The sequence below is a fragment of the Lepidochelys olivacea genome (genome assembly GCF_965140295.1).
Source record: "Lepidochelys olivacea isolate rLepOli2 genome assembly, chromosome: 7".
In the NCBI taxonomy this organism is placed as follows: domain Eukaryota; kingdom Metazoa; phylum Chordata; order Testudines; family Cheloniidae; genus Lepidochelys; species Lepidochelys olivacea.
This window is the reverse complement of record NC_140417.1, coordinates 52762224-52785441: the sequence shown is the minus strand read 5'-3', so window position 1 is coordinate 52785441 and position 23218 is coordinate 52762224. Positions and strand designations below refer to the sequence as shown.

Below are 23218 nucleotides of genomic sequence, written 5' to 3'. Positions count from 1 at the left end.
GGACCCTATTCCTACCCTCCAGCATATGTACCTCTCCCCCCAGCTTAGTGTCATCTGCGAACTTGCTGAGGGTGCAATTCATCCCATCATCCAGATCATTAATAAAGATGTTAAACAAAACCGGCCCCAGGACCGACTCTTGGGGCACTCCACTTGATAATGGCTGCCAACTAGATATCAAGCCATTGATCACTGCCCATTGAGCCCGACAATCTAGCCAGCTTTCTATCCACTTTATAGTCCATTCATCCAATTCATACTTTTTTAACTTCCACATATCATGACACTATGTGACTCAGAGCACCAGCTTGTCCCAGCTATGATGGCATGGCTTATCTTACGTTTGAGAAATGTGCTTCTGTTATATGAAGTAGCCTCAAAGTATGGGGCTGGAACCAGGCATTTTAGCCTACTGGCTCCAAGGCCTTGATTATGTGCATTGCTGAGGTGCTCTCTGTTTTCTGCAGCTCTTAAACATGCTCCTTAAAGGTGCTGAATGAACTGTCCTGGAGAGGGAAGCTTTCCCTATGTTGTATGTGGATCTGTGTTATCAGAGGTTTGGTTACAGAGATGCTGTTGGGAGACTAAACAATAATGGACCAGATTGTGCTTCTTAGGATTGGAGGAGAGATGGAGCTGCCCCACAGGGAGCTATGGGACAGCACCAGTGCCTCAGGCACACACACCTCTCCAGCTCCTGGAAAATGCAGTGCCTCTGCAGCCCTAGAGGGATGAACATTGTCTTTCCCACTTAGCTACATGGTTATGTTGTGACCCCACCTCCTTCTCTGCCTATACCAGTCCTTTTGCATTGGACAGCAGCACCCAGTGGGGCAGTAGGAAGGAGTGGGCCCTGGACTAAGAAGAGTGCAAGAACTGCAACTATGCCTTCCCTCTACAGTATTGCCAAACTCAAGTGTTTGAAAATCATGAGGCAGGCCCTGAAAATTATGAGATTTCATTCAAATAATAAATGTTTCCTTTTGATCTGCCTCCTGCGATTTAAGCCTTTAAGTGAACTTGTCTCTAGTGCTGGTTGGAAAATTGCTTGTCAAAATTTTCCACAGGAAAATAAACTTTTTAAAAAAAATTTCCTCAACATTTTCCAGGGAAAATTTTGAGTTTTCATCAGTATTTGTTGGCCAAAAGTGAAATATTTCAGCCAAATAATGATACTTTTTGGATGAAATATTGAAGGGTTTTTGGTTTTTTACAGAAAGCAGACACGCTTTGCAAAAAACCCAATTTTCTACTGAAAAACATTTTTTGATGGAAATTTTTCAACCACCTGTATATGCTTCAACATTTCCAGCTTTTCTCTGCAGCCAGGAGGGCTCAAAACTTGCCTTTAAAAAAAAATGAAAACAGATTCTCATGCAATCTCTTGAGTCTGGCAGCTTGTGCTTTAAGAAAACAAGCAATTATTGCAAAAGTCATAAAAAATTGTGGGACTCGGCAATACTATCTTTGCAAGGTTGTTGCACCACACCTCCCACTCCCTTGCAAAGACTGGCCCCATATATTTTATTACAAACCAGAAAGCACCTTTCCCAAAGTCAAGGACACCCGCAATGATTAAAAATGAAAGAATTTTTAATAATCTTTCTTTTTTGCACTTTACTCAACTTTGAAAAGAGGCAAGTCACCTTCAAGTTTGTTTGTAGGCTGTTTAGTTAAGAGCTGGACTCAGGACTTGTCTTCTACACTTAAAAGTTTTGGTCGTACCAGCATGGTTAAACCTAGTGTGGATGCAGTCGTGCCAGTATAAAGCTTAGAATGGTATAGATTATTCTGGTTTGGGAACCAAAAGTAGCTATATCAGTTTAAAGCTCCTTTATACTGGTGTAACCATGACTATATTAGGTCTATTATAGGTATAACTATGCCAGAAAAAAAATCACACTCCTACTTTGACCAATGTTGCACAGTATGTGCCAATAGATGGTGCTATTTATATTAAAGATCTTCATTTACACATACAGTAGGACTCAGAGTTATGAATACCAGAGTTACAAACTGACCAGTCAACCACACACCTCATTTGGAACTGGAAATGCACAATCAGGCAGCAGCAGAGAAAAAATAATAATAAAAAGCAAATACAGTACAGTACTGTGTTAAACATAAACTACTAAAAAAATAAAGGGAAAGCAGCATTTTTCTTCTGCCTAGTAAAGTTTCAAAGCTGTATTAAGTCAATGTTCAGTGGTAAACTTTTGAAAGAACAACCGTAACGTTTTGTTCAGAGTTTCAAACAACCTCCATTCCTGAGGTGTTTCTACCTGTGAGGTTCTACTGTGCATGTACCTTGGATATAAAACACTCCTGATAGTGTCTACGCATTTTCATTTTCAGGTTCGTATGCACTAGGTTAATGCTGAATTGTGTGGGTGGTCAGCACTGCAGAGAAATATTTATTGTTGTTTTGGTTTTTAAAACTTAGTGCCACTGGAATTTAGAAAAAAATGGAATAATTTCCCTTGATTGTGATGAGTTTCTTAGACATAAGGGGCAAATCATCAGGGCCAAGATTTTCAAAGATGATTAGGGATTCTGGGTTCCCAACCTGAGACATCTTAAAGGAGCCTGATTTCCACAAAGTGCTGAGCACCTGCCCTCAGCCAATCAGGAACATTGGTCTCAAACTGGGCACCCAACAACTGTGACACCCAAATCATCAGTCACTTTTGGATCTTGGCTGAGGTTCTTAGCACCTCTCCTATTTGGCCTTGAATTTGGGGCTAAATGTGACCTGAAAGAGTGTCTCTTTAAGAAGGGCCAGATGTGGCTTGGAGAACATTTGCAAGGGATGAAAATGGGCTTTTCTTCACTTACAGCGATGCAGTGAAGCAGAGTCTTTCCTATCAGTGCAGGTACTCCACCTCACCCAGAGGAGTAGCTATGTTGATGGGAGAAGCCCTCCCATTGACACAGCTGTGTGTGTAAACCGGGGGTTAGGTTGGTACAAGTATGTCACTCAGGGGGGTGACTTTCCATGCCACTGAGCGACGTACTGACATAAGTTGGTAGCATAGACCAAGCCTAAATATTATTAAAAAGGCAATATGCCATGCCAGGGTGTGGAACCATAATCACCTGCTGTGCTTATTGCCCATAGCCCTTTGAATCACAATCACAAATAGACGTCAGCACTGCGGCTCATTTTTCAAGCTAATTACTTTGAAAATAGGCCCCGAGGGTGTTCACATTGTGGAGGAAACAAATGAGCTTTATGAAGATATAAACAGAGTGAGTGAGTGAGTTGAGGAAAGGGGAGCTATGTGCCGTGATGGGGGGTCTTTGTTTCCAAAACTTGGCTGGCAGTAAACAATGCTGGTGATGTCATTCTCAGGCACCCTCCTCCCCTCCCCCTGCTGCCCCCGGAAGAGATACATCATCTTACTCAATGGAGTTCCCAGTAGGCTGCACCATTCTAAACCCTCTGTGCCATTCTGAGGGTCTGGCATCAACATAACATGTTTGGAGCCAGAGAACAGCCTTCAGAAAGCCGGCTAGTAATGTATTAAAGCACAGGCCAGTTTTTAAAACACATATAAGCCACTGTTTTTTTCTAAAGTTTCAGAGTAACAGCCGTGTTAGTCTGTATTTGCAAAAAGAAAAGGAGTACTTGTGGCACCTTAGAGACTAACCAATTTATTTGAGCATAAGCTTTCGTGAGCTACAGCTCACTTCATCGGATGCATACTGTGGAAAGTGTAGAAGATTTTTTTATACACACAGCAGGAGAGTGGGGTGGGGGGAGGTATTTTTTCATGCTTTGTGTGTATAAAAAGATCTTCTACATTTTCCACAGTATGCATCCAATGAAGTGAGCTGTAGCTCACGAAAGCTTATGCTCAGATAAATTGGTTAGTCTCTAAGGTGCCACAAGTACTCCTTTTCTTTTTGTTTATTTCTAAGTTCTCCCTTGCGAACTTCTATCTGGATCCAATGGGTCAGATCCTCAGATGGCATAATCCGGGTAGCTCCATCAATGTTGGCTGAGCTCTGCTGATTTGCACCAGCTGAGGATCTGGCTTGGTAAATTATAACCTCTACTCACTGCTCAGGCAATTCTAACAATACTCCCCTGCATTATGTGATCCTTGGCAGGAATAGAGGAAAATTACTGAGCCCCACACCCAGCCCTCCTGCACCCCTCCAGAGAACCATCAGCAACGGCCAAATCACAGATCATTGGGTCATGTTTGTGCCCAAGGTCAGCCTCAGAGAGCACCCAGAAGAGCTGGGGTCAAGAGGAGCAGCCCCTGTACTGAGGCAGACCTAGAACAAGGTGAGCAGCTCAGTAGAGAGGCAGCTCTGCATTCACATGTTGTGTTGGGAGAAGGTCAGGAATAGATGTGAGAGGAGGGGAGCGGATTACTGTTTTGTGGAAAAGTCTGGGATTTCAAAAATGTTTCCATTTCAAAACAGAACCAAAAAAAAAAATCTAATTTTCCCAGGAAACACAATTTTAAAAAAAGTTTCATTTTGGGCTTATCAAAACATTTCAAAAAAAGAAAAGGAGTACTTGTGGCACCTTAGAGACTAACCAATTTATTTGAGCATAAGCTTTCGTGAGCTACAGCTCACTTCACATACAGTATGCATCCGATGAAGTGAGCTGTAGCTCACGAAAGCTTATGCTCAAATAAATTGGTTAGTCTCTAAGGTGCCGCAAGTACTCCTTTTCTTTTTGCGAATACAGACTAACACGGCTGTTACTCTGAAACAAAACATTTCAGTTCAGTACAATTTGTTCCAATTTTGAACTTTTAACATTTTAAAAAATTGTAATATAAAAATAATAAATTTTATTTCAAACTGTCATTGCAAAATGAAAATTCAAGACATTCCATTGCAAAAATGCCCAAATGGGGCATTCTGACATGATCAAAATACTTCATTTCTGGGGACAGGGGGATGGGGAGGAGTTCTAAACAAAATTTCATCCAAATGGATATGTTTGGATTTTGACAAAAACAATTTTTTGTTAAAAAAATGTTTTCATGAAAAATTTCCAAGCCACTCTAGCAGGGAGCCTGTGGGTGTGTACACTGCAATGTATGCTCAGGGTTCAAACTCAGGCTCAAGCCTACTCCCCCGCTTATGTCTACACACAAACTGTGCTAACCTAGGGCTCAGACCTATGATCCCAGGACCCACAGGGCTGGAGGGTCCAATCCTGAGTCAAGCCAGGACTAGAATTCAAGCCCTGTTGCTTTGCAGTGTAGATGCAGCCCCACTGGACTCATCATGCTCTGGGAGTCTGCCAAAATTATTCCACAAGCCAACTTTCTTTGTCCTCTGACCAGTCAAATTTGTTTGCCAGTCAAGTTTTCCCACACTGCACAACAAACAAAGGGCTAGAGTGGCCACATTTGGGGAGGACATTAGAAAGTTTGGGATATGGGTGGTTGAACTTGGGCCTGCATAATGTGGTGTAGATGATGGAGTCCCACAGAAAGCCTGTGTAGTGCAGTGTGGACATGTTAGCATGGCTGTGAGACCTGGGTCCAGCAATTGTGAGCCCAGGTTTATGATGCAGTGTGGATGCTCAAACGTGGCTTATAAACACCTAGTCCACAAGCCTGGGTCCTCAGCGGTGGGTTTACAATGCAGTGGAGAAATATGCCTTATGAGAAGCAGGTCAACAGGAGGGATGGGATGGGCGGCAGATCCCAGCAGTTTGTGGGAGGAGTCTCCCCCAAAGACTCTGTAGGGCTGTGTAGCCTGTCGTCCAGAGGAAGGGAAGCTGTCCAAAGAGGGAGGCTGCACTAACCTCAGAGCAAGGCAACAGGGAGACAACACAGAGCGGGCTCCAGTCAACCACTATGACACCTGAGGATACACTTGTGGGATTGAGGGCCTAACACTCTCCCAACCGACAAGAGTGGGATGGTCCCCAAGGAGGCAGCTTTGAGATGTCTTTTGTAAAGGGACGTGATGAGTCACCAATCTATTAGCATTCTTTGAGGAGGTCAGCAGGCATGTGGACAAGGGTGATAGGGTGGATACAGTGTACTTGGACTGGCAGAAAGTCTTTGACAAGGTCCCTCACCAAAGGCTATTAAGCAAAGTAAGTTGTCATGGGATAAGATAGAAGGTCCTCTCATGGATTGGTAACTGGTTAAAAGTTAGGAAACAAAGCAGAGGAATAAATGGTCAGTTTTCACAGTAGAGAGAGGTAAATAGCGAGTATCTGTACTGGGACCAGGGCTGTTCAACATATTCATAAGTGAGCTAGAAAAAGGGGTAAACAGTGAAGAGGCAACATTTATAGATGATACAAAATTACTCAAGATAGTTAAGTCCAAAGCAGACTGTGAAGAGTTACAAAGGGCTCTCACAAAACTGGGTGACTGGGCAACAAAATGGCAGATGAAATTCAATGTTGATAAATGCAAAGTAATGCAGGTTGGAAAACATAATCCCAACTATACATATAAAATGATGGGATCAGTGGTACTGAAACATTTTTAATAGTGGGGGTGCTGAAAGCCAGTCCCTTTGTCCCTCCCTCCACCCCCCACCCCTCCCAAGCTGGGGCCAGGAGCAGGGCCGTGTCTGTGGTAGGGAGGGACCCAGACAGAGGTACGGGGGCCGAGGCTGGGGCCACAGCTGGGAGCGGGCGTAGGGCCAGGAGTGGAGCCCCGGGTGCGGGACCGGCAGCCAGGACCCCGAATTAAACCTGGAGATGCTGCAGCAGCCCCCACTCCTCTACTTCCCGCGGATATGGATGGGATCTAAATTAGCTGTTACCACTCATTGTGGATAGTTCTCTGAAAAAATCCACTCAATGTGCAGAAGCAGTCAAAAAAGCCAACAGAATATTATGAACCTTTAGGAAAGGGAGAGAAAAATAAGACAGAAAATATCATAAAGCCACTACATAAATCTATGGTATGCCAACATCTTGAATACTGCATGCAGTTCTGGTCATCCCATCTCACAAAATATATATTAGAATTAGAACAAGTGCAGAAAAGGGCAACAAAAATGATTAGGGGTATGGAAAGGCTTCTGTATGGGGAGAGACTAAGAGGACTGTTCAGCTTAGAAAAGAGAGGACTATGATCGAGGTCTATAAAATCATGAATGATATGGAGAAAAAGGATCACTCGATGAGTCAGCAGTGTGCCCTTGTTGCCAAGAAGGCCAATGGCATTTTGGGATGTATAAGTAGGGGCATTGCCAGCAGATCGAGGGACGTGATCGTTCCCCTCTATTCAACATTGGTGAGGCCTCATCTGGAGTACTGTGTCCAGTTTTGGGCCCCACACTACAAGAAGGATGTGGATAAATTGGAGAGAGTCCAGCGAAGGGCAACAAAAATGATTAGGGGTCTAGAACACATGACTTATGAGGAGAGGCTGAGGGAGCTGGGATTGTTTAGCCTGCAGAAGAGAAGAATGAGGGGGGATTTGATAGCTGCTTTCAACTACCTGAAAGGGGGTTCCAAAGAGGATGGCTCTAGACTGTTCTCAATGGTAGCAGATGACAGAACGAGGAATAATGGTCTCAAGTTGCAGTGGGGGAGGTTTAGATTGGATATTAGGAAAAACTTTTTCACTAAGAGGGTGGTGAAACACTGGAATGCGTTACCTAGGGAGGTGGTAGAATCTCCTTCCTTAGAGGTTTTTAAGGTCAGGCTTGACAAAGCCCTGGCTGGGATGATTTAACTGGGAATTGGTCCTGCTTCGAGCAGGGGGTTGGACTAGATGACCTTCAGGGGTCCCTTCCAACCCTGATATTCTATGATTCTATGATTCTATGATTCCCTGTTCTGTTCATTCCCTCTGGGGCACTTGGCATTGGCCTCTGTCGGAAGACAGGATACTGGGCTAGATGGACCTTTGGTCTGACTAGTATGGCCGTTCTTATGTTCTAGAAAGTGAATAGGGAAGTGTTATTTACCCATTCACATAACACAAGAACCAGGGATCACCAGATGAAGTTAACAGGCAACAGGTTTAAAACAAACATAAGTTAGTACTTCTTCACACGACGCGAAGTCAACCTGTTGAACTCGTTGCCAGGGGATGTTGTGAAGGCCGAAACTATAACCAGGTTCAAAAAAGAATTAGCTAAGTTCATGGAGGGTAGGTCCATCAATGGCAATTAGCCATGATGGTCAGGGATGCAACCCTGTGCTCTGGGTGTCCCTAAACCTCTGACTTCCAGGAGCTGGGACTGGATGACAGGGGATGGATCATTCAATAGTTGCCCTGTTTCTGTTCATTCCCTCTGAAGCACCTGGCACTAGCCCCTATTGGAAGATTATGATACTGAGCTGGATGGACCATTAGTCTGATCCAATATGGCCATCCTTATATTCTTAAGAGACAGAGTGAAGGAGCCCAAGGGACAAGCCTAGCTCTGTTTGAGCTGCCCTAGGTGCAGATCATGGAAATTCTTTACTGTTGTAACTAATCTCTAGGCTATGCCTATACTGCACTTTTGTTGTTAAAACTTTTGTTGGTCAGGGGTGTATAAAAACACACCCCTGACCATCAAAAGTTTTAATGACAAAAAGCACCGGTGTGGACAACGCTTTGTCAGAGGGAGAGCGACTCCTGCCAACAAAGCTACCACCCCTCACTGGGGTGGGTGGGTATTTTGTTGGCAAGAGAGCTCTTCCCTACTGACAAAGAGCTGCTACACTGTGTGCCTTACACTGCAAGGCTTTAGTAGCACAGCTGTAGCACTGTAAGTTGCACAGTGTAGACATAACCTACGACTTGTGCCTAGGTTATTTGCTCCCTTTCCCTCCCGCCTATGTAGAATGTTCCCATAGTTATGAGAAGAGAATGTGCCCATTAGTGCTGGGTGCACCTACACCACTTGCCTTCCATCCCATGGAGCACAGATCTTGTTGCCACAGATTTTAAAAGGGCCTGGTGTTAGCCGAGTGCTCCCAGTGACCCCCTGCAGTCAGGTCTGAGAGGCTAACCTAGTATCTGGGTGAGGAAGAAGGTGGTGCTGATTAATGGAGCTGTGACATTGATTTCAGAGCAATAATAATACTAAAATGAGACTTTCTTTGGTCTCTGCAACGGAAAGCAATTTTTGATTTCATGTAGTGCCCTCTTCAAAAATGTAGCTGGTGTAATCAACACAGCTCCACTGATTTCAATGGAGATAAGCTGATTTCCACTCGCAGAGGATCTGGCCCATGATGTTTATTTCAAAGGAAAGGGATAAAGAAAGGCATCTGGAGGAGAGGGGCATGAGAGCTGGGGGAAGCTGGACTAATCTGGCACCTGGGAAGGAGAAGGGGGAAAGCTGGACTGGATCTTTTCCAACACCTCCCCACCTATTTGATTTTTTTCCACTCATTTGCAACTATTAATTCATCTGAGTCCCCCAACCACACCCACCCCAAATTCAGCAACTGGAAAAACAACACCTAGCAACAGATCTTGTCTGGGTCTGGCCCCGGCAATTTTCATTCAGGCAAAACACCCATGGAAGGCAGTAGAGTTGCTACGATTTGACACTGGTGTAATGGCAGAATACATCCCAAAGGCTTTGAAGTCAATACAAGTTTGGCCGGAGAGGGATGTGGATTAGGGCAATCTCTTAGCAAATATACAGGAGAGGCTTTGTTTGGATTGAGGTGGGTTTTAGGGTTTCCTTTCTTTGTGGTTTGTTTTGCACTGTCTTAACCTGGTTTCTGAGGCATGTACATGGACAACAGCAGGCCTGTACATATAGCTTTGGTTGGGTACAAATCACAGGGCCCTGCTCCCAGCTATGCAGTTCTCCAGGAAAGCTGTAGGTCAGCACTGTAACTGTTTGGTTATGACCTGAGCCCTTCAGCTCTGCTTGGAGTTTTATAACCATTCCAAACCATTGAGGTTTGCAGTGAACTCTCCAATCATAGCCAGTGGAACTGGAATTAATTTAGCTCTTGCTGCCTCTGCCCCTTTAATAGTGTCCTGTAGCCATGTTAAATCAAGGCAGGGATTTGTATAACTCAGGAACACACTTACTGCGGAGAAAAAAACCAAATCACATTCCATGCTTTCCCTCCCTGCTCTCCTCTTCGGAACCCACCGGAGATGTGAGTTGTTTGTTGCCCTTATGCAAGGGCTCAGGCATTTCTTTCCCGGGGGTGCTCTGGGATAGCGAAGGTATCAACCCCTCCAGGCACTGGCTTATCAGCCCGGGGAGATGGAAAGGGAGCAGCCTGTGGAATGTCAGGCCCTGCTGGCTGCGCGCCCATTTACAGTTCAGCAGCCTCGGCGAGAACAGCCCCTGGCTGCTGCTGCGGCTGCCACTCGAGTTATTTCCTCTGGGCTCAGCTGCAGCCTGCAGAGCTCTGCAAAGGGGAGGGGTTTCTTCGCTCCCTCCCTCCCTCCCGAGGGGGTTCCTGCGCCAGCCCAGCGATGGGAGTCAGGGCCAGCGCGGGGCCGGTTTAATTGAAAGCAAACCGTGGAGACTCCACGCGAGGCGAGAGCGCTGGCAGGATGCCTCGGGCTGGCGCCCCGGCTCCCAGCCGCTGCCAGTGAAGGAGCGAAGCTTCCTGCGGCCGCGATGTTCAGCTGGCACAAGAGCTTCACCCTGGGAGCTCCCTGGAGAAAAGGTGAGTCCCGGTCTGGCCCGCACCAGCCCCCGAAGGTCGGAGGAAAAGCCGATCGGGGCGCGCCCGGCTGGGGTTGTTGTGGCGGAGACAGCGGCTGTCTAGCCTAGCGACGCGGCAGTGAAAGACAGATTGGGGAGCGGGTCTGAGCGCCTGCGACCCCGCGGCTCAATTGCGCTCAGCACCTGGCCGAATTGGGTCGGAAAAGAAGCGAACTCCACGCGTGTCCTTGAGTCAGAGAGCGGGTCCAGAGGCGCCCATCCCGCCCCAGCCGCCCCCTCCCCGCAGAGCTTGCACCAGCCCCTGGGGCCAGGGCGAACCTGGCCATTGACTGCACTGGGGGTTGGGTCAGGCTGACTGCCAGAGTCAGCACCAGCCTTTCACTCACATTTCTACAGAGTCGTGTCGTGACAAAGAGGATCCCAGCCCGCTAGTGGCTGATGACAATAAACCTTCTGGCTTCCCCATGAAACGCTGCACTGGCGGCGGCTTTGCGACTGGCTTTGGCCCAGCCTAGGTGAAGCATGGGCCGGTGCCGCAGCACCACCTGCATGACAAACATTTGCTCAGGGGTTTCCAACGCAATCGTAGGAACGTGAGCTCGTGAACCCTGGCCGGATACGAGCAGGCACTGGAGGGAAGTTTTTTTCTTTACAAAATAACTTGCCGAACAAAATTGGTGGACACCCCTTTCCCCCTCCCCAGGAAAAAACCAAAACCATTGGCCATTATAGGGCTGCGAGGGAGCAGGGGGGAGAAAGAAAAAAGCAAATGGTTGAGTTCAGACGCTTTGCAGCTCAAATTGAAATAACTTTCTGTCTCTGGAAGGGTTTTGCAACTAATGTTAAAACTAAAATGCAGTAGGTGATTAAGGTGGTTATATCACTCCGGCTGACTAAAGAACCCCCACCCCAAACAAACAGCGGCCTAGGGGGATAAAAATAAAGGACTAGAATCCAAACTGTCTTCCTCTGGATTTACGCTGGTGTAACTATATTGACTTACCACCATTTTGTGGCAATGTAACTCTGGTCCAAATCTGGCCCCAGTTACTCTACTGGGTGCCAACACTATCTATTTCTCCAGGGCGGCACTGCCTGATTGCTTGTGTGATACTTGCAGGGAATTCCAGAAGAGTCTATTCTCTCAGCCCCTCTGTTCAGTATATGTCAGGCATAATCTGGGGGAGACAGTTGTGGTACCATGACACTGCTTTATGTCACCTTCACACAAAAAAGGTGCAGTTACCCGGATTTCACAGTGCTTTGGGACTCAGGTGAGATGGCCATGGCTGAGTCCAGGTGTGATGGATGTGGCATGGAGTTTGCCCAACATTTGTTACTGAATTTTGTAATCTTCAAGATCTACAAGTAAGATCCAGGGACAGAAATACTATTCCAGCCTCAGAGCAACAGCCGTGTTAGTCTGTATTCGCAAAAAGAAAAGGAGTACTTGTGACACCTTAGAGAATAAATTGGTTAGTCTCTAAGGTGCCACAAGTACTCCTTTTCTTATTCCAGCCTCATTTACCAGGAAACCCTGGGCTAAACCTGCATAGCTCCATTGAAATCAATAGATTGGGCAGATAGTAACTGACCTATTCCACTGATAAGGTGACACTTCTTTAGTCCCACCCATTGGGTGCTTTTCACCAGCACCAAAAGCCACCTCTTGTTAAAAATAAAGATGAAAGATAATGAAATTGTTTGAGGAAGTGGAAAAAGCAGATGTGGCTGTGGAGATAGGTTACCTGCATTTAAGTTATATGTTGTGCAAAAGCACTTGCAGGCTAGTAAGTCTAGTGTGACCTCTAGTCCCAGGCTGACTTACACTCTCTGAGAGCTGGCTCCATTCCTCTCCAACCCTAATGCAAGTTAGAACCCCAATGGGTGGTCAGGACTGCTGCTCTAATAAGCACTGGCGGATAATAGTTCCCTAGAGCAATTCTGCTAGCTAGGATTGCTGGAGCACATTGCTAGGCCACTGTACATTAGAGGTAGAGAAAGCTGTCTTGAAGAACTTCTAAAGCAAATGCTGGTGTTGCTGCTGGGAGAGAGATCCAAGTCCCACCCAGAAACCTGAAAAATGTGTGAATTGTTGCCACTTAGAGTGCTGTCTTTTTTGCTGTACCTTTTTTGCCTGGGGGTAATTTGGCCATAAACCAGATTTTCTTTCCCCAAACTATAGTGTGACCGTAACAGCAAAGTCTGCAGGAAGAGAATATTACTAATTCCCAAAGAAGTGCCACTCACCACATGGACACCAGTGCATGAGTGGGGGGAGATCCTGGGAGGAAAACAGACACCTCACACAGGGCATTGAAAGAGAAACCTGGTCAGAATTTCTGTGAGCTACAGATGGGGCCTGAGGTGTGGAGCTCACACCCAGGGTGAATTTCCCTAAGGCTTGGGGGATAGTGGTGATTTAGATTCAGTGCCCTGATTTGGGCCCCATCTCTGCCAAGAGCAGCCAAGAATTTGCTGTGTTTCTTGGAAGTTCTGTGGCAGGGCTATAAAGCCACATCTATGAGCGCAGCTTTGGAGAGAGAATGAAATCCAAACCTCTCCTTTGCTGTCTGCTGGTGTCATCTCTGCATGTCTAGTGCACCTGTCAGCAGCTAGATGCTGCTGGGTAAGAGAAAGTAAGCAAGGAACTTGGAGAGAAAAGTGAACGGGTGTGTGAGGAGCAGAGAATGACAGTGAAGGGAGGAAGGTAAAAGGCTTAAGCCAGGGATAGTCAGTTAGTTTTGATCAAGATCCAGATTTCTTGGTCAAGGTATAGTCAAGGTCCAGACTCCAGTGAAAATAATAAAAAAATAATAACAATAATGATAATAATAAGTAAATAAAAAGATTTTGGGGTCCATTCAAAAGCATCTGGAGATCTGGATTTGGCCACAGTCCTGCTGACTCACCCTGCCTTAAGCCCTCAAACTCCTTAAAGCTGTGAAGAAAAGCGTGGACAGATCCAGCTACTCTCCAGCATACACCAGTCTCACTCTCAGTCATCATCACAACCATCCCTTTTCAAGAACAGACCCAGGGAAGCAGGCGGGGTGGCAGTAGTGATACTGGTGGTACGCCCCTCAGAAGGCAGTTTAAGACAATTTGCGGTGGTGACGTAGCTGTGTCGTCCTAGGATATTAAGAGACAAGGTGAGGAAGGTGTCCAATAGCCTCAGGCAACAATCCACTTTGTTCTCATGACAGCTGAGGGTCTGTCTCTTCTCTGCAGTAAGACACCACGCTGAGGTTCGGTCTGTACTAACTTTTACCATCTTATCACAGAATCACAGGGTTAGAAGGGACCTCAGGAGATCATCTAGTCCAACTCCCTGCTCAAAGCAGGACCAATCCCCAATTTTTGCCCCAGATCCCAAATGGCCCCCTCAAGGATTGAACTCACAACCCTGGGTTTAGCAGGCCAATGCTCAAACCACTGAGCTATCCCTCCCCTTAAACTTACCTCAGTATAACCACATTCAAACTTTTCGGTGCTTCCTTGACCTGAAGCCAAACTCCAAACGGCCCTGCCACAGGTCTAGTCCATCAGACACACAAGGCTGATTTCACTGCACAGCAAGGTTTGTGGGTAATAGGAGATGGAGTTTCAGAGTCCATTAATGGCTAACCTGCATGTTTAAGTAGAGTAACCATGACGCTGTGAGGAGGGAGTTGTAGGGTTCCTGTGACATGCCCAGTTAAGGAGACAGAACGTGTGCTTGCACTGATTTCCTATTTCTTTACCTTGAAAAGGCCCCTGCTCCCCTCTCTCATTTTATGGTGAATTCAGGAAGCTCTAGTCATACAGGACTGGAAATCAGAAAGACCTTCCAGATTGTCTAGCCCTGGCACCAAGCACCGAGTAAGAGTTTTATCTGTCCTAGTCCTTCTTGTGCTCCCTCTACCTTCCTCTGGCAATGGTGCCTCACCCACCTCTCTGGGCAGATTATTCCAGTGCCCCCCCTTCATAAGAAATTAAGAATGGCCATACTGGATCAGACCAAAGTTCCATTTAGCCCAGTATCCTGTCGTCCGACAGTGGCCAATGCCAGGTGCCCCAGAGGGAATGAACAGGTAATCATCAAGTGATCCATCCCCTGTTGCCCATTTTCAGCTTCTGGCAAACAGAGGTTAGGGACACCATCCCTACCCATCCTGGCTAAGAGCCATTGATGGACCTATCCTCCATGAATTTATCTAGTGCTTTTTTGAACCCTGTTATAGTCTTGGCCTTCACAATATCCTCTGGCAAGGAGTTCCCCAGGTTGACTGTATGTTGTGTGAAAAAATACTTCCTTTTGTTTGTTTTAAACCTGCTACCTATTCATTTCATTGGGTGACCCCTAGTTCTTGTGTTATGAGAAGGAGTTAATAACACTTCCTTATTTACTTTCTCCACGCCAGTCATGATTTTATAGACCTTTATCATATCCCCCCTTAGTCGTCTCTTTTCCAAGCTGAAGAGTCCCAGTCTTATTAATCTCTCCTCATATGGCAGCTGTTCCATGCTCCTAATCATTTTAGTTGCCCTTTTCCAATTCCAGTATATCTTTTTTGAGATGGGGTGACCACATCTGTATGCAGTATTCAAGATGTGGGCGTACCATGGATTTCTATGGAGACAAGATGAAATTTTCTGTCTTATTATCTATCCCTTTTTTAATCATTCCCAACATTCTGTTCACTTTTTTGACTGCTGCTGCACATTGAGTGGATGTTTTCAGAGAACTATCCACAACGACTCCAAGATCTCTTTCTTGAGTGATAAAAGTTCATTTAGACCCCATCATTTTATATGTATAGTTAGGATTACGTTTTCCAATGTGCATTACTTTGCATTGTGCATCACAATCCCTGTCCCCACCCCCAGTCCATTCTACCCATTTCCTTTGTTTAAATTAGCAAACCCTCCCCAGTGGAAATTCCACTAGGCTCCATGGTTGGAGAGGTCTGTGTACGTGCTTCCCACCACAGTGAATGGGAAGAAAGGAATTTTTGTGACTGGCTGGTTGGCTGAGCCCCTGGTTGAAGCTGTCATGATGCTGGCATTTCCATGTATGGGATAACAATGTGCTAGGGCACCTAGGAGTCTTTTTCATTATTATTTAGATCTAAATAAATAAATGAGTGATGGGCTTGATGCAGAAGTTATTGGGTGAGGTATTATGCTGGTGGTCAGATTAGATGATTGGACTAGGCCTTTCTGACTTTAAAAGCGATGACTCTATTAATCAATAAATTCGGATTTATTCCAGTAATAAATAGGATAATCTAGCTGAGCAGTGTTGGTTCCTGTGTGCACTGATGGCTTCAGCTAGAGGGTCAGTAACTCAACAGACCCATTGCCCTGCTCCAAGAAACTAGTTGGCCAGCTGAAAAACCTTAAGTGGGTTTTCCACTCAGGAAGCCATTTCCTCTTTTATCCCACTATCTATCTATGCCTATAAACTTTTCATTTCCCTTTCCCCAGTGTCACTGCCTCTCAAGTTTTTGTATACAGTGCTCACTCTCTCAGTCTCTTGTAAGCTGTACATGTTGTTAACTTAACACCTCATATGTAAAATCCCCTTATCATTTTTGTCATCCTTCACTAATTGAAATTAGGGGGGTGTTTGAATATAGAGGGGTGTTTGAATATACTGAAGGGGTGACGGTTGTCCTGATCACATAGCAGCCCCATTGCTGGTAGTGCCTCATTCTCCACTCAACTGTCGGTGTTTTATAAGACAGGCATCTGTAAAAGCTATGTAAAGGTTGAGTAGAATCCAAAAATTGCTGTTGTAGATTTGTAAGAATCAAATCTGTGTACTTTTTCAGCTGGCTTGACAAGTAGCATTTGTTCTCTTCACTTAAGGAGTCAATATTAAGTGCCTTAATTAGTCAACTTCTGAACTGAAATCCTTGCTTCTTCCAGTACATTTTCAATGGCTATCTCTCTGTTTGATCCAAGTGTAGCTTCTATTGCTGGACAAAGATCTACTACTGATGCCTGGACGGCATTGTTTAATGACCTAAGTGGTTTCAGCAGTAGACTTACGAGAGAGAATGGCAATAGTCTTCTCTGAATGTAGTAGCAAAAGTAGTCCACCAGCATTACTACTTAGATCCATCCGATCTAGGTAGATCCTTTCCAAAGCCAATAATAATGGTTGCAGTAATTTTTAAGACAACAGCCATGGGTCGTTTATGAGAAGGCCAGTGGCTTTTCCCAGGTTGGACTCATTTGAACTTTAAGATGTTGAGCCCTTTTGGATTCTTGCTGAAAAAAAGACTATAATGAAGAAATGACATTTATGGCTTTTAAAATGTCTTTTGAAGATTCTGCAGCTCGTACCCGTACTTGGAATAACAGAGACTTGGTGGGATAACTCACATGACTGGAGTACTGTCATGGATGGTTATAAACTGTTCAGGAAGGACAGGCAGGGCAGAAAAGGTGGGGGAGTAGCACTGTATGTAAGGGAGCAGTATGACTGCTCAGAGCTCCGGTACGAAACTGCAGAAAAACCTGACTGTCTCTGGATTAAGTTTAGAAGTGTGAGCAACAAGAGTGATGTAGTGGTGGGAGTCTGCTATAGACCACCGGACCAGGGGGATGAGGTGGATGAAGCTTTCTTCCGGCAGCTCGCAGAAGCTACTAGATCGCACGCCCTGGTTCTCATGGGTGACTTTAATTTTCCTGATATCTGCTGGGAGAGCAATACAGCGGTGCACAGACAATCCAGGAAGTTTTTGGAAAGCGTAGGGGACAATTTCCTGGTGCAAGTGATAGAGGAGCCAACTGGGGGGGAGCTTTTCTTGACCTGCTGCTCACAAACCGGGAAGAATTAGTGGGGGAAGCAAAAGTGGATGGCAATCTGGGAGGCAGTGACCATGAGTTGGTTGAGTTCAGGATCCTGACACAGGGAAGAAAGGTAAGCAGCAGGATACGGACCCTGGACTTCAGGAAAGCAGACTTCAACTCCCTCAGGGAATGGATGGGTAGGATCCCCTGGGGGACTAACTTGAAGGGGAAAGGAGTCCAGGAGAGCTGGCTGTATTTCAAGGAATCCCTGTTGAGGTTACAGGGACAAACCATCCCGATGAGTCGAAAGAATAGTAAATATGGCAGGCGACCAGCTTGGCTTAATGGTGAAATCCTAGCGGATCTTAAACATAAAAAAGAAGCTTACAAGAAGTGGAAGGTTGGACTTATGACCAGGGAAGAGTATAAAAATATTGCTCGGGCATGTAGGAATGATATCAGGAGAGCCAAATCGCACCTGAGCTGCAGCTAGCCAGAGATGTCAAGAGTAACAAGAAGGGTTTCTTCAGGTATGTTGGCAACAAGAAGAAAGCCAAGGAATGTGTGGGCCCCTTACTGAATGAGGGAGGCAACCTAGTGACAAAGGATGTGGAAAAAGCTAATGTACTCAATGCTTTTTTTGCCTCTGTTTTCACTAATAAGGTCAGCTCCCAGACTGCTGCGCTGGGCATCACAAAATGGGGAAGAGATGGCCAGCCCTCTGTGGAGATAGAGGTGGTTAGGGACTATTTCGAAAAGCTGGACGTGCACAAGTCCATGGGGCCGGACGAGTTGCATCCGAGAGTGCTGAAGGAATTGGCGGCTGTGATTGCAGAGCCATTGGCCATTATCTTTGAAAACTCGTGGCGAACCGGGGAAGTCCCGGATGACTGGAAAAAGGCTAATGTAGTGCCAATCTTTAAAAAAGGGAAGAAGGAGGATCCTGGGAACTACAGGCCAGTCAGCCTCACCTCAGTCCCCAGAAAAATCATGGAGCAGGTCCTCAAAGAATCAATCCTGAAGCACTTGCATGAGAGGAAAGTGATCAGGAACAGCCAGCATGGATTCACCAAGGGAAGGTCATGCCTGACTAATCTAATCGCCTTTTATGATGAGATTACTGGTTCTGTGGATGAAGGGAAAGCAGTGGATGTATTGTTTCTTGACTTTAGCAAAGCTTTTGACACGGTCTCCCACAGTATTCTTGTCAGCAAGTTAAGGAAGTATGGGCTGGATGAATGCACTATAAGGTGGGTAGAAAGCTGGCTAGATTGTCGGGCTCAACGGGTAGTGATCAATGGCTCCATGTCTAGTTGGCAGCCGGTGTCAAGTGGAATGCCCCAAGGGTCGGTCCTGGGGCCGGTTTTGTTCAATATCTTCATAAATGATCTGGAGGATGGTGTGGATTGCACTCTCAGCAAATTTGCGGATGATACTAAACTGGGAGGAGTGGTAGATACGCTGGAGGGGAGGGATAGGATACAGAAGGACCTAGACAAATTGGAGGATTGGGCCAAAAGAAATCTGATGAGGTTCAATAAGGATAAGTGCAGGGTCCTGCACTTGGGACGGAAGAACCCAATGCACCGCTACAGACTAGGGACCGAATGGCTAGGCAGCAGTTCTGCGGAAAAGGACCTAGGGGTGACAGTGGACGAGAAGCTGGATATGAGTCAGCAGTGTGCCCTTGTTGCCAAGAAGGCCAATGGCATTTTGGGATGTATAAGTAGGGGCATAGCGAGCAGATCGAGGGACGTGATAGTTCCCCTCTATTCAACATTGGTGAGGCCTCATCTGGAGTACTGTGTCCAGTTTTGGGCCCCACACTACAAGAAGGATGTGGATAAATTGGAGAGAGTCCAGCGAAGGGCAACAAAAATGATTAGGGGACTGGAACACATGAGTTATGAGGAGAGGCTGAGGGAGCTGGGATTGTTTAGCCTGCAGAAGAGAAGAATGAGGGGGGATTTGATAGCTGCTTTCAACTACCTGAAAGGGGGTTCCAAAGATGATGGCTCTAGACTGTTCTCAATGGTAGCAGATGACAGAACGAGGAGTAATGGTCTCAAGTTGCAGTGGGGGAGGTTTAGATTGGATATTAGGAAAAACTTTTTCACTAAGAGGGTGGTGAAACACTGGAATGCGTTACCTAGGGAGGTGGTAGAATCTCCTTCCTTAGAGGTTTTTAAGGTCAGGCTTGACAAAGCCCTGGCTGGGATGATTTAAGTGGGAATTGGTCCTGCTTCGAGCAGGGGGTTGGACTAGATGACCTCCTGGGGTCCCTTCCAACCCTGATATTCTATGAGTACTAGATGGAATAGATGGCCTCTGCAGTGCATATAGGAGAGATTAGGGTTACACTTTTCTCTGAGCAAAGCTTGTACTCCACTGCCTTCCAGAGAGGTTTGCAACTTCATCAAATGCACAGCAGCCATCTCTTTAGGGTTCAGTCTACAAACATTTAACTCTTCTAAGACGTAGGTTGTCACAGATGCAGCTGATATGTCTTCTATAACCTGAACATCTAGAAATGCATCTACTGGCCTACCACTGACATCAAGATAACATACACAATGACTTAATACTTGATGCCCATTTACATTGGTGCATTCGTTGGCCATGTACGCAAATTTTCTGAATGCAGTGAGAGAGTTCTTCACTTTTTAAACTGCTGAGTCTTTCATTGTTGCACTATGCGCTTCTAACCAGTCAGTTGAGTTTCTCGCAGAAAGATAGTGAGCATTTGCTGGTCTTGGTCAGAACCAGTGTCCAACTTCAGGATTAACAACTGACAAGGCACTTAACAACATTGACCTCCAGTTTGTAGTATGTGGTATCTCTTGCTTAAATAGAAAGTATGATGTGACAGCCATGTTTGTTTGCATAAACTGTGTTTTGTCTCTAGAATTCTTAACAGCCTCATTAAGTACTTCTAAAATTGGCTTTGACAGTAACTGGCTTATAAAGTTTTCTGCATGTTGATGCAGTCCAAAGGTTTGGTGTTTTGCAGTCTTTTCACTGGTTTTCAGCATTGGTTTGCTGATCAGTCTGGCAAACCAAACTCCTCCACTTTTATTATATAAATCCATGGTATGCCCACATCTTGAATACTGTGTGCAGTTCTGATTGCCCCATCTCAAAAAAGATATATTGGAGTTGGAAAAGGTACACAGAGAACGGCAACTAAAATGATTAGGGGTATGGAACAGCTTCAGTATGAGGAGAGATTAAAAAGACTGGGACTTTTCAGCTTGGAAAAGAGACAACTAAGAGGGGATATTATAGAGGTGGAGAAGGTGAATAAGGAAATGTTATTTACTTATTTACTCCTTCAGATAACACAAGGATTAGGGGTCATGCAATGAAATTAATAGGCAGCAAGTTTAAAACAAACAAAAAGGAAGTACTTCTTCACACAACACACAGACAACCTGTGGAACTCGTTTCCAGAAGATGTTGTGAAGGCCAAAACTATAACAGGGTTCAAAAAAGAACTAGATAAGTTCATGGAGGATAGCTCCATTAATGGCTATTAGCAGGATGGGCAGGAATGCAATACTCCGAGTGCCCATAGCCTCTATTTGCCAGAAGCTGGGAGTGGACAACAGGGGATGGATCACTTGATAATTGCCCTCTTCTGTTCATTCCCTTTGAAGCACCTGGCATTGGCCACTGTTAGAAGACAGGATCCTGGGCTAGATGGACCTTTGGTCTGACCCAGTATGGCCGTTCTTATGTTCTTATGTAAAAAGTAATTATAATATAATAAAAATGTTTAGTACAGAAACTCCCCAAGATAATGATCTCTCGAGATAGCGACAATGTGAGATAATGACCTTGGCAAATAATACATTTTAAAAATCTTGGCCCACTAGGAATGTATATTTATATAAGTTTCCTAGTCACAAATCTAGCATTCTAGACCTAAGTCACTAAAACATAGTCCAACAATGAAATGTTCCTTTAATATGCCTATCCTTCTCCCTCCACCCCACCCCACTCATAGTTGGTGTTCTGGGTCAGTGAAGACCCAGAGTTCAGAGGTGCTTTCACATGAGTTCATCTCCCACACTGGGAGGGGAAGGGGAGGGATGAAGGCACCTTGCTTGTTCCTCCAGCCACTCGCTGATTGCCACTCACTCTGGCCTCTTGCTCTGGCCACTGTTCATCATGCCACCATTCACTCCACTGCTCCATCGCTGATGGCCCTGTGCCATCACCTTCTGCTGCCACCTGCCACTGTGACCTTGGTGAGTCGGTCTATTGAGGTTCTACCCAGCTTTCAGTGATTTCAGCTCTCAGTGGGGGAACCTCACTGCTAGTGCAAGCTGGGCACCGACCTGATGATTATCAGTGATTTCAGCTCCAGTGGTCACTTCAAAAACAAAAGACTCTTTATGGTGCCTAATCATCTGTAATTTTAAACAAAGGATGGGGGCAGGTCAAATAGTGCCTGTGACTCTTAGGCTGAGCCCACGCCACCAAGAAAAACACCTGTCTCCACTCTCTCTCTCTCTCTCTCTCTCCCCACTATCCAAAACCCTTGAGTAGGGAGTGCAGTTCAATTGAGCATGATCAATGCTTAATTTGTAATGAAAGAGGTGCCAGGGCTCAAGCAAGTTTTTTTACTTTTATAACTGATGTGGCAAGTCCAGAGGTCCTGGGGCTATGAACACCAAGCCTAGATGTGCCAGGGCTCAGACTTGGCACAAATTAAGCACTGAAGGTGACCCCCTCAACCAGGACATGCTAAGTACAGTTTTGCTGCCCTTTACTCATACAGTAACAACATTTCATTACCCCTGCATTCAGTACTAAAGTGATTTGTAACCCAACACCAGGCAAAACTGATCTCTTGGGCAACACATCTCTGCTGGATACCAAGGCAAGATAGATAGGTTCATCTAAATACAGTCTGGTCCTGAAACCTCTCCCTCCTCCTCCCCCCCGCCCCCAGCTCATTACTTGCTGTCAGGAGAGAGCTCATTCAGACCTTGCTTACAAATCATAATTTGAAATTCTTAGGTTGGTCAACATCACAAAAAACGAATGCACCGACATTGTCATAAAAAAAACCCTGCTGTGTGAGGAAGCTAGTCTTTGTTCATACTTTTCAAACCTGTTATGCTTTTTCAAGTACAAGTATTTTATCATATACTGTACATGCTTTTAAAGTGTGTATTAATGTTTCAATTTCAATTCAAATTTCCAACCAATGACTAAACTGGCAACACTGTAAAGGTAGCTAGTTGACCACTGGAAGGCTGTTGGGGAAATTCAGGGGCAGTGTAGGGAAATCCCTGTTTCCCCCTCTAATTTATCAATGTCCATTTTACACTGAGTTTAACACTGTCCCCCCGAGTGTGTCTCTGTTGTGAACCAAGCGGCATCATTATGTCCCTGAACCTACAAGAAATAATATCTGCAATTCAGAGATCATCTTTCACCCCAAAGTGCTTTGTTACCTTTGCTGAGAGACCAACTTGTAACACTCTGAATTTCATCTGAAATTCACTCTGAATTAATCATTTAGTGAATTTCATCCTTCACCTCTGTTCCATAAATCAATCACCATCTTCTCAAAATGATTTATTCTGAATTTGAAGTTTGAGCTAATTTGACTGGACACCAGTCACATGGTATATCTCGGTTTCCTGATTAGATGAGCTAACTCTCACACTCAGGTTTCTGGTGTAAATGTTCACAATTATGAATCTGTAATTTGCGTCCTGCAAACATACTACACTATGTGGTTAAAATGCACTGTGGCAGTAAACACCATTATTAGGACAGTGGTTCTCAAACCTGCTCCCTGTCTCAGCACATACAGCAAAGGCAGTCAGAGGCA

General features: G+C 45.3%; 1 protein-coding gene across 6 annotated transcripts in view; it reads left to right on the top strand.

The window, feature by feature from the left end:
* The first annotated feature begins 10253 nt into the window (after positions 1–10253).
* Positions 10254–23218, top strand: part of LOC311524055 (uncharacterized protein) — a 127716-nt gene continuing 114751 nt past the window's right edge. For 4 of the 6 annotated variants that reach the window (XR_014712474.1, XM_084634796.1, XM_084634795.1 and 1 more), the window contains exon 1: positions 10255–10588. Coding sequence is in view for 5 of the 6 variants with exons in the window: in XM_084634796.1 (XP_084490922.1) it covers positions 10540–10588 (49 nt within the window). In the remaining variant the exon portion in view is untranslated. Of the gene's footprint in view, positions 10589–23218 lie in introns of all 6 variants that reach the window. The other 2 variants (XM_084634797.1, XM_084634798.1) reach the window with 1 other exon arrangement.